The 12,129-nt window shown below is 45.2% G+C and overlaps 1 protein-coding gene across 8 annotated transcripts in view; it reads left to right on the plus strand.

Annotated features, from left to right (window-relative positions):
- The window catches only part of AAK1 (AP2 associated kinase 1), a 172,620-nt gene that overhangs the window by 96,799 nt on the left and 63,692 nt on the right, over positions 1-12,129 (plus strand). For all 8 annotated transcript variants that reach the window (XM_059405938.1, XM_059405939.1, XM_059405940.1 and 5 more), the window contains exons 5-6: positions 1,185-1,327; positions 11,150-11,271. In XM_059405938.1, coding sequence (XP_059261921.1) covers positions 1,185-1,327; positions 11,150-11,271 — 265 coding nt within the window. The remainder of the gene's footprint in view (positions 1-1,184; positions 1,328-11,149; positions 11,272-12,129) is intronic.

Below are 12,129 nucleotides of genomic sequence, written 5' to 3' on the forward strand. Positions count from 1 at the left end.
ACAAGCAATGAAGGCACAGAATAAAGTCCCAACTCCAGATGGACCGAAGAAAGGATTCAGCCTTCCCACTCCCTCCCTCATGTGTTCTCTTCCCCACCCACACCTCCGTCCTTGTGTTATGGGGGAAAATAATTCTTTTCGTCTAATGGAAATGACCTTTCCTCTCCTTGCTTGCAAGCTGTAATTGCCAGTAAGGCTATACTCAAATGACACCGCTGTGAACAGTGGAGTTAAGTAGTTGAAAGCTTGGAGTTTCAAGCAGCCTTTATCTTGGGACATACAGACTGTAGCATGACTTGATTCAGAGTTGACTGCCTTTCATACAACCAGTTTGGAGGTCTGGCTCTTTTGGCCTGAGCAACTGCCACTTACAAGCTTGGGTCACTGCCTCACTGTTTGGTGCCCTGTTTTATAATCATCCGTACTTCCACTGAATTTTCCTTGCCTTTAAAGATGCTGTCCATAAATCAAATATGTGGTTAATCCCCAAAATGTAATGTTAACTGATAATTTCCACCAATTCTCTAATAACCCTAAGCCAATTTTATAAGATACTACCAAATTTGAACTTGGCAGTTTGTTTCCTCTTGTCCATTCCTTTTTGGATGGTAAAATGTTTCGAGACAAGGCAGTGGGAGCATCTAGGGATCTGAATAATTTTGTAAGTGAGGTCATCAGTCTTCTGGTCCTGGAGATGAAATATTGGTGGAGTATATCTGCATTTTCGGCAGCAAGTTGTGAGTGAGACTAGAGAGACCAAGCCATTCCTAAACTGCAGACCAGAAAGCTGTCTTCTTCCTGCTTCTGGGGTCTCTTATGTAGTCTGATTCTTATTAAAGAATACAGCAGGTTGAACCTGTGGCCTCATCCCATACAAACAGGGACAGCGTTATCAAGTGGCTAGAGCAGGACCAGACCATCGTTCTACTGATCTTCAAGATGTCACGAAGGTAGCTCACATCTGGAGTACTTTATAAAATAAATGGGTTTTGCTGCATCAGAGGAGGCCCTGGATTGTAAGAAGATGAATCTGGGTCTGGGAATCAAGACACTTGGGTTGCAGTCATGGCTCAGCCAGTGACCTTTGTCCAGGTCGTTCTTCTGTGGACAGCCTTTTCATTGTCTTGGATGAGTGGTGAGTCAGAATGTTGCTAACCTCCTGCTTGCTCTGTGCCCCCTCGCAGGAGGCCAGGTGGTCAACCTGATGAACCAGCGCCTACAAACAGGTTTTACAGAGAATGAAGTGCTCCAGATATTTTGTGACACCTGCGAAGCCGTTGCCCGCCTGCATCAGTGCAAGACTCCTATCATCCACCGTGACCTGAAGGTAACCCACTGTTTGCTTAAGTCCTTCCCACAGGCTATTTCCCATAGGCCCGGGGAACAGAGAGACACTTGGGGGATGTGACAGAACATGCGTGGTAACCTCCTATTTCTTCCATTTTGCTTGGTAAGAGAAGACACAAAGAAAAAAAAAGAAAGTAGAGTACAGGTATGACTTTTATTACCCAGGTAGCCTTTAGAGATCCTTTATAGTCATCAACTGACTAAATACATGTTTTTGTTTTTCCTGATGGAGTCCCAAATTTACGGTCAGGGGCATGGAAAATGATAGACTAATTTCAATAGTGTGCAAACAGTGATGCTTGGTTTTTTGTTTTTGTTTTAAAGATTATTTATTTATTTATTTATCAGAGAGAGAGAATGAGCACAGGCAGACAGAGTGGCAGGTAGAGGCAGAGGGAGTAGCAGGCTCCTTGCTGAGCAAGGAGCCCGATGTAGGACTCGATCCCAGGACGCTGGGATCATGACCTGAGCTGAAGGCAGCTGCTTAACTAACTGAGCCACCCAGGCATCCCGATGCTTGGTTTTTAACGTCTGTTTCATATTTTGCAAAATCCAGTAAGTGATTATTTTAAAAATTTGTTCTGCTAATTACTACCTCCTTGTACTGGGCTTTTCTGATTATATAGTCACTTGACAATGTTTGTCGAATGGACTTGGCACTGACAGGGATTCACCAGTGTGTATGGCACACCAACTGTGTGCTGTGTATACTACCAGACACTTCACACACACACACACACACACACACGCACGCACGCTGTTGGAGGAAGATGTTCTTCTTTACATTTACAGTTAGGGCAACTCAGGAGTAGATCAGTTACGTGACTTGACTGAGGTCATATAACTAGAAAGGAGCAGGTTCCGAAAGTGAATCCTGTTCTTCTGATTCTAAATTATAGTTTCTTTTCATTATACCTGTGTTTTGAGAAACCTGCTTCATGGCTCGTAACTAGGATCAGCATCCCCTGGTGTGCTTGTTAAATGCAGGCTACCGGATTCCACATGGAACCCGTTGGGCCATGACTTGTGTGGCGGTGTCAGGGAAGCCCGGGAATGCAGAACTTAACAATCACCCCACGTGGCTTTTGTATATTCTCAAGTCTGAGGATCATAGCAGCCTACTAGCATTTCTGTGTCAAGGTTTTTAGTTTTGTTTTTTGTTTTTCTGTTTTTTAAAACATTCAGATATAATTCATAACCATAAAATTCACCCTTTTAAAGTATACAATTTAGTGGCTTTTATTCTGTTTACAGAGCTGTACAACCATCACCATCATATAATTCTAAAACATTTTGTCTCCCCAAAGGAAACCCTGCATCCATCAGCAATCACTCTTCATTCCCACCTCTCACCCCCATCCCTGGGCAACCGCTAATTTGCTTTCTGTTGCCCGGTCTGCGCATGTCACATAAATGGCTCATACAGTAAGTGGCCTCTTGGATCTGACTTCTTTCACCTAACCATGGTGTCAGAGTTCATCTGTGTTGCAATATGTAACGGTACCTCGTTCGTTTTCATGGCATGATCGTCATAGTGTGGCGAGACCATGTCTTGTTCATCTAGTCCTCAGTGGATGGACATTTGAATTGTTTCTACTTCAGGTGTATGAACATCTGTTGCGAGTTTTAAGTGGGTGTATGTTTTCAGTTCTCTTGTGTGTGCATCTAGGGGTGTAATTGTTGGGTCATGTAGTAACCGCAGTTAACTTTCAGAGGAACGGCCAAACTGTTTTCCAGAGTGGCTGTGCTATTTCACATCCCAGCAGCAATACATGAGGGTTCCAGTTTCTCCACATCCTCACCAGCTCTTCTTGTCATTTTTATTTCAGCCAGCCCAGTCGGTGTAAAGTGGTACATGCATGTTGGCATTTCTGTACTAAAGCAATTAGCTGATGAGAAGGTAGTACATACCTTCAGAAGCCTTAGCTAGCCTTCTCCAGTGACCTTCTGCAGTCAGCCCTTTTTCCGAGTAGAAAAGGAGAATACGTTTCAGTAATTATTATGAGCCTAGCGTGGTACAAGTACATAATTCTGTGGAGGTGGTACAGGTAGAATATGGTTCCTACCCCCAAGATATTTGAAGTGTTGGTGAGAGGATATAAATGAAATGTTTAGATTTGAAACAGAGACAGGTGACGTACAAAGGTTCTAGAACAAAGTGTGGAACAGTGGAGAATCGAGCTGCTTACTGTATGGTCAGAGAGGGACATCACAGACTGGTGGGATATGCATGGTCGTGGAGAGGATGAAGGACATTTTAGGCAGAGAGCAGAGCTCGCGGGCTTCCTAGAGAAGGGGACAAGGAGGCTTAAGAGCGTGAGTGTCCATCTCCAGGAACACCCCTGGCACAGTAGGCTGATGGGGCATGGAGGTAAGGGCAAGAGGAGGAGGCAGACGCGACCACTGAGCATCCTTGTAGAGAGTGCTGTTCCCATGTTCTTAAACAAAATCTTTTATTTGAACTGGATTAAATGAGGCCTCATTGGTGAGTCATTGCATACCTGTTGATAATACCTCCCTAATTTACATACTCCCAGCATGGCAGTGCCCTGTGGTGCTCACAGTGCTGCTGCGAGGTAGTGACGGGAGCCAGAGCACGGAGCTCAAAGTCTAGCCCGGGGAAATGGGGTAGGACAGTGCTTGGGCTCAGGCAGCGGGAGTCCCAGACTCTTTCTTCACTGCACCGAACAGTCTGTGAGATACATTAGGAGAAGCATGTGGCTGCTGTGTTCTCTTCCCTTGCTTGCCCCCGGCCCTGTGCCCCTCAGCCCTCCTCGGTGCTCCTGAGAGTCGGCTAATTCTGCTAATTACTCTCTCCTTGTACCGGGCCTTTCCAATTATATAGTACATATACACAGCATATACTGTGCTGACGACACAGTATTGGACTCTGTAGTTGTGCCTGAATCCGTAGTGGGGACCACCAGGTGGGCACCCGTAGCTCCGGAGACTTGCCATTTCTCCTCTACCTTGGAAATAGTTGAATGTAAATAGGGGCCCACTGGGAGGAGGCCCCGGCTGTAATTGTTCCAGAAGAGTCCCGCCTGCTGTCGATTTTGGTCATTGACTCCTGGTTGTTTTGATGGAAGCTTTCCCAAATTCCATATATCCTCCACTCCATGCCATTAACTGCTTTCATTAGCAAGTGAGATTTTGTTGATTTCTGCTAAAATGTGCCTGGTGGGCAATCCCATTTGCCGACCACACTGCCAGACTCCTGAGGCGCAACTGTAGAGTCCCTGTGTACCTCCTTGTTTGCCATCCTATAGTCTGGGACACTTGGAGCTCCACGTCTAGCCGCTACAGTGCCAGTAGTAGCCAGAGCCAAGAAGTTCTTTATTCCCCTGTTGGCCAGAGAGAGAGTGCCAGTTACTGGTCTTAAGGTGCCTCTCTGAGCAGGATTTACGTCTGGTGAGGTGGCCTCAACTTGAATACAAGTCGGTAGGACATGAAAAAGAGCACAGGCCAGGCCAGTTGTGGATCCGCTTGTTGGGTTGCCCTGCGTGGGGATTCATTGTTCCCATCCAGAATTGAGGCAAGCCCCCTCTTACCCTGCCCACCACACGTGCGGTCTCTCCTTCAATGTCTGTGTAGGAAGTAAGTTGAAAGTGGTCCCCGTCCTTAAGCAGCTCACATTCTAAAAATAGCATGATAGAAGCTCTGTTCTTCATTGGAGGTCTTTCCTCAAATACATTATTTTAACATTTTCATCACTTCCCTGTTTTGTTTTGTTTTAATTTTTCCCTCTCTGAGGAAATAAAGAGATCACTGCAGATCATGGGTTCATAGAGCTGGGAAGGTTACCTAAGCAAGCCTTCTCCTGTTACCAGTGAGGAAGCCTCTGCCCAGAAACGCTGTCACCTGCATAGCTAATTCTGTGATCAAACCAGAGCAAAGGCCACGGGTCTTTTACTCCCATCTTGGTTTTTATTTGGTTGGTTTTGCTCTGTTATACTGTGCTGTTTGTCTAGGCACTTAAGAAAGGGGAAGAAAGGGCTAAGAGTTAATAAGTGCATTCAGACTGAAAAAATCATGAATGTCTCCTCTTTTGTCAGAAAAGAGATTTTGATTTCATGAAGTACAGTAGGATGAAGATTCTTATCCCATTTTTAGAATCATAAGTTTGAAACCCTACATTTATCAAATTCTCCAGAATTTCTAGTGGTAATAAATTCTTTGACCGAAATGCCTGAATGCCTTATCTGCTTGGAATAATGTCAAAATGAAGGGTCAGTAGGAGGGGCCTTCCAGACCTTTTAGCTAAAGCTGTGAGCAGAGTTTGGGAGTGACGACTTCAATAACCCTCTTAAGCCAATAGGTTGGGAAGTAAGGTCAGTACTATTAAACTTGCAAAGAGCTAGAAGACCTTAGGATTGTAACCAGTGTCAGGTGAACATCTCAAGGGACTTGGCCAAAAACAAAGTCACTCTGCAAATTCTCTGGAGCTTCCAGAAGATGACATATGAAGGGCCAGTTGGTTTTCTACCTTCCAGGTCTCACTGAATCCCTCTGGGCCCTACTCTAGCCCTGGCCTTAGTTACTTCCCCCTGGACGATGGCACCTGCTCTCACTTTCCCCCTTCTCCCCTGTCACTGGCTAACCTTTCTCAAACATCTCTTTTCATCTGCTGCTGTGGCTCCCGAAGGGGCCTTCCCTAGTCTGCCGTTTGTCAGCTGCTCTGGTGGTCTCTCCTGCTCCCTCCAAGATTGCCCATCTGAGCTGCCCACATTCCGTACCTGCATAATGCCCATCAGTGCAGTGGGGAGGGTGAGCCTCAGCGGTCAGGCAGCCCGAGCCCACGTCCTGCCCTACCAGCCTTGTGACGCAAGGCATGTTAGGTAACTGGACTCGGTTTTCTCATCTGTTAACTGGGGACAATAAGGCTATGTAAGAGTCTCATGAAATTGTGTAGGTGAAAGTGCAGGGCGCATCACGTGGCTCATAGGGAGTATTGTTAGTTGTGTTGTTACTGTCGTCATTCTTGTCTCTGTGCCTTTGCTTCTCTTACGACTTTCAGCTACTGGAGTACTTCACTAACCCAAGGCCCGGCTTTATCTCCCCATTCCTAAGGGCACTCATCTGGAGACCTTCCAGCCCCCTTGTCTTCGATGTTCTTTGTTACTCCAGTGCCTAGCACAGTGATGTCCCAGCCATGGTGGCCTGTCTGTGTGCCTTAGGTGCCTCAAGCCTGCTGCCATCTCAGTGCCGTCCTGCAGGCTGTCCTCCGGGAGCCACCTTCTCCCTCCATTCAGGTGCCTCTGCTCACCTCATCGCGGTGACCTTTCCAAATGTGCTGTTTGCAGTAGCATCCCTCTTCACTTCACATGTGTTTAACCTGTGGGGGTTTTTCCCATAACATTTATCACCACCTGGCAATTATACCTACTTTCTTATTCTCTTCTGCTGGACTCTAAGCTCCGTGAGCAGGTGAACCTTGATTTGTTCACAGCCTTACCCCCAGAACCTCCTTGGCATATAGTAGGAGTTCGAATGTGTGTATTTCTCTATTAAATGAGTGGTCATAACTTCTTAGGAGATTTACAGTTTGCTTTCATGCACATTCTCTTACTTGCTTCATAACAGCAGCGATAGAAATATTATTAGCTTGACTTTGCCGATGAGAAACAAGTCCGACAAGGCTTAAAGGTTTGTCTGAGGTCAGACATCTGATTAGTCCCTGAGGTCCTGTGACCTCCAAGTCCAGTGTGGTTGTCACATGCCAGGCTCTGTGTCCAGTGTGTTGGTGGTGGTGGTGGTGCTGGTGATGAAGGGCAGTGGCCAGCTTGAACTTGGAGGTTTCTGCAGGTTTCCCAAGTCACAGGGTCAGACTGAGAACGTGCAGAGGGTGCGGAAGCTGGTGTGGTGGCCGCTGCCAAGTAAGTTCACCTTTGCCACCTCATGACCCTCCCAGCAAGCTGGCAAAGTGGCCAGAGCGGACCTTTACCATTCTTACCTGCATTAGCATTTCTTTCTTTTTTCAAAAAAATTGTATTTATTTATTGGGAGAGAGAGAGAGAGCGAGAGAGAGCACAAGAGCAGGGTGAGGGTCAGAGGGAGGGGGAGAAGCAGACACCTCACAGAGCAGGGAGCCCAATGCAGGGCTCAATCCCAGGACTCTGGCATCATGACCTGAGCTGAAGGCAGACACTTAACAGACTGAGCCACCCAGGTACCCCTGCCTTAGCATTTCTCCGATATTGATAAGGCTTTCCCCTACGTTGATAGTTTTGGCTTTGTGTCCACTTTTGTATACACCCTTCATCTTTAACTGTTTTTTCTGCGAACATAGGTTTGTATGATGTTATCTTTATGAGAAGGAGGCAAGCTGAGGTCGGGACCAGGTTGATAGAGTGTAATGCTGAGTTCTGCCACTCAGAATCAGAGTTCTAACCAGAAACACAAACCTAGTTTTTAAAAGTGGTGGTTGAGGGAAATAAAAACAGAACAAAAACTCCAGTGTGCCGCATCATCATTCTGTCTTTACTTGGTTTACCTCCTCCCTCTAACCCAGTGACTTTGGTCTCTGGAACTACCTTGTTTGTGTTTTGAAGTGAGTTAACTTCTTGGTCCCCTGGTTATACATTGTAGCGTTGGCAGTATAGACAGTAATTTTGAAGGGGCAGTGCATGTACAGTAGGAGATGCATGTTTCCCGTGATGTGGGGAAGGCGGGGAAGGAAGATTGCTACTAAGGGATACTGAATAAGGGATCGAAGGGTACGTGGCATGTGAAATCCTACCTGGGTATGTGGCATGTGAAATCCTACCTGGGTATTGTAGTACACACATGGGCATAGTATGATTACAGACAGGGGTTGACAAACTTTCCTGCCAAGGACCAGATAGTAAATATTTTAGGCTTATCAGTCATATTGTCTGTCACAAGGGCTCGGCTCTCTAATGGAGCTCAAATGCAGCACCCATGGACTAGGGGATAAGCAAGGAATGGGCGTGGCTTAACTTGGTCTGAACATCTTCCTTCAGCAATCCCTCGTGGACAGTAAGTTCTACAGATTTTATAGCCAGGCGGTGGAAGATTGTACTGAGGAGTTAGAACTTGAGCAAGGCCTCATAGAATGGCTACAATTTGACAAATGGAGCTGTTGAATAAAAGAACAAAGCAGGCAATGCAGGGAATGCTTAAAGAGACACTGAGCAAGCAGCCTGGCTAGTAATTAGTCACCTGGTTCCTCATGGACTCAATTCCTTTTATGGGGCATTTCTGAACGAAAGGGACTAAGGCAACCCTGTCCTTAAGCATGTCTCCAGTACACTGGGCATACTCACCACCCACCACGGTTGGAGGGTATTATGGCTGAGGACCCTGAGTAACGCTCTGCTTCTAACTTGCTTCCTGCCCCTACAGGAAAGTAATTAATTACCTTTCTCTAGAATTAAATTGCCTAAGTTTACTTCCCAGCTTCATCACTGGGAGCCTCACCCTCTGCATCTGTACAACAGGGATATTATTATATTATTATGAGGATAATCTCATGTGAGGTGCTGAGCACAGTATTACTCATAATAGTAAAATCTCCGTAAGTGGTAGCCAATCTATAACCTCGGAATTAGATTGCGAGTGTTAGTATTGCGTTGTTGGAATTATTTTAGATTCCTAAAGTGAATATATGTTCAGGATAACATGACTGTGTCACTTTGTGTAAATAAGTTAAACTGATGAGCTTTATAAAAAGCTATAGGTGATAGAAATATTTCCTTACCTCAGCCTTGTCTCTGGGGACCAAGAACATATCCACGAGAGCTGGTGGCCGTAGTTCACCCTGCCTATGTGGCTAAAAATCCCAAGGTCAAGATTCTAGAGTCAAGTGATTATAGGTTAATGGTACCCCAGGTACAAAAGAGCATCCTCTCAGGAAGAAAAAGAGATTTTAAACCTAGGCATCCAAGGCTTCCCACAGATGAATTCCAAGGAAAGTGAGTTAACAGTAACAATAACAAAACCCTTGATAACAACACACGCGGGAGACTCGATAGGAGTAAAAAACAATAAACAAAAGAATCAGTTTGCAGCAAAGGCTTTAGGTAGTAGATTTAGCTGGTACAGAATGTACAGTGAACATTTTTGTAATATATAATGTAATTTTCAGAAGAACTAAAGCAAGTATAGAAACAAGTATGGGAACAAGAGACTTTCACAATTGACCTTTTTTTTTTTTTTTTAAAAGGAAGAGTAGTAGTGGTATGGCCCGGGCATTTGATGGCTTTCTGTCTCGCTTCTGACAGACGGACACACACACAAACACGGTGTTAAGTGTGTTTCCATTCAACCAGCATTTTCTATAGCAAGCACTATGTTAGGCCCTGGTAGAGAAGACTACAAACAGGATTAAGAGATGGTTCTTGTCTTGGGGCGTCTGGGTGGCTCAGTGGGTTAAAGCCTCTGCCTTTGGCTCAGGTCATGATCTCAGGGTCCTGGGATTGAGCCCCACATCAGGCTCTCTGCTCGGCAGGGAGCCTGCTTCCTCCTCTCTCTGCCTGCCTCTCTGCCTACTTGTGATCTCTGCCTGTCAAATAAATAAATAAAATCTTTAAAAAAAAAGAGAGAGAGAGAGAGAGAGATGGTGCTTGTCTTGAAGGAGTTTGTAGTCTACTCTTGCCTTTGTTTTCTAAAGGTAATCAGTCCTTGGAAGGCTGATAACAAAAGACAATGGAGACTACAGACTTGCTGGCCCAACAAGATGTTTTGGCTGCCATTTTACTGCCCACATGAGCCAGGTCTGTCCTCCAACACACTAGTCAGCTCAGTTCACCTATACCAACAGTTAGTTACTCAGTACATCTTGAGTACAGATGCGCCCACCATCTTGAAGTTATTCTTTCATTGGCATAGTCCTTTGATACCAGAGGTCCCTTCTACTTGGAACTGCTAACCCACTGTCCAAATAATTCATCTATAAAAAAATAATACTTTAATAGGAAAACTGCACATTTGCCCACAGGCCTTTAATCACTTTGAGAAGTAGCTAAAATATAGCAAATATTTATTATTTCAGAAATCCTAATGTAGTGTGGTAAAGAAATTGATATATGTGTGTATAAGGCCCAGTGAAATAATCGACATCAGGAAGAATGAAGTGCTGAAGCACCGGGGGGAAGGAGTGACATTTGTCTCAGTGGGTCCTTGAGGAAGGCTTTCAAACATGAGGTGCCATTTGAACTGGATTTGGAAAGATGAATGGGATATTGATAGTTGGGTAAGAAGGTGGGATCACAGAGAACATTCTAGCCTGAAAGAAGAACATGAGGAAAGATACGCAGGCTTGAAAGTATTAGGACTAGGGGTGCCTGGGTGGCTCAGTGGGTGAAGTCTCTGCCTTCGGATCAGGTCATGATCCCAGGGTCCTGGGATTGAACCCCGCATTGGGCTCTCTGCTCAGCAGGGAGCCTGCTTCCCCGCCCCCCGTGCCTGCCTCTCTGCCTACTTGTGATTTCTGTCTGTCAAATAAATAAAATCTTTAAAAAAAAAAAAAAAAAGAAAGAAAGTATTAGGACTGTTTCTGCAGAGGTGAGAAATGGGGCTGGAAATCTAGGAAAATGGGACTCTTGCTTGCGCATTGTGGAATTCCTCAGCTTGTCCCCTCTATTGTCATTTCACCCTGTTACTACGCTTTGCTTTTTTGTTCACTTGGGATGACCCCTCTCAAGATACTTAGAGGGGAATAACTTTCCTGTGCATATTAATAGGATTATCAGCGGTAAAATATTTATATGACTCTGAACCAGATTTTCATATGCATCACTAAATAATACTTTGGAATGGGTGGTGGGGAAATGTTTTTCAGGTTGAAAATATCCTCTTGCACGACCGAGGCCACTACGTCCTATGTGACTTTGGAAGTGCCACCAACAAATTCCAGAATCCACAAACTGAGGGAGTCAATGCAGTAGAAGACGAAATTAAGAAGTAAGCTTTTCCTCCTTTCTTGGAGTTTTGTTCATGACCAGATCTGCACCCGTACTCTGAGCTTATGAATGAAAAGGTCAGGGTGGGAAGACCATGGTGCTGGTTTTGGTGCCCCTTGTCTCAGGTCATCATGTTGGAAGTTGGGGTGTCTGATTATAAGTGGAGAATGTGGAAGGGATCCATAAGCATTTATCAGTAGAGTAAAATGAAGGAATCATACAGTACTTTATCAGTGGCCCAGTGATCACTGTATATACATATTTTGACTTACGTCACATAGTCCTTAAAAAGCTGCATGGTTCACAAACTATAGAAGGACTGTGATGTTTTCAAGTGGAATCACAACAGCTTGGACATTATCAGTCAGTTGGATGTACTTTCCACTGAAGCCTGCACTGCTGTGTACTCCTTCTTGCTCATAAGGAGCCCACCAGTCTAGTGGAGTTAATGGTAAGTAGGGCTATGAAGTCTCTACAGATACTGAATCACTGACTTGGATGAGAAAAAGCATCTTTAGGTTTCTGGCTCCAGTAGGAACCTGAACCATCTTCCCCTTCATGTCCAGAGTGTTAGGTTTTTCACAGGCAACAACATTCACTAATACCAATAATAAACCAGCAGTCTCGTCTGCACACCTCTGTCCTGATCTTCAGTCTCCTTTCCTGCTTCATCCCCAGCAGCCAAGCTGGGGCAGGAAGACTTTGGTCCATGGTGCTGGTGGACAGCTGAACCATGGTGCCCTCTGGGCTTTGGAGACTTGAGCAGCAGAGTCATGTGCTTGGTAACATCAAACACTCCACTTTGAAGCTGAGCTTATATTGTCTTTACTTGAGCCAGAGATAAGAGGAAGACTGTTGC

The sequence above is a fragment of the Mustela nigripes genome, chromosome 7 (genome assembly GCF_022355385.1).
Source record: "Mustela nigripes isolate SB6536 chromosome 7, MUSNIG.SB6536, whole genome shotgun sequence".
Classification (NCBI taxonomy): domain Eukaryota; kingdom Metazoa; phylum Chordata; class Mammalia; order Carnivora; family Mustelidae; genus Mustela; species Mustela nigripes.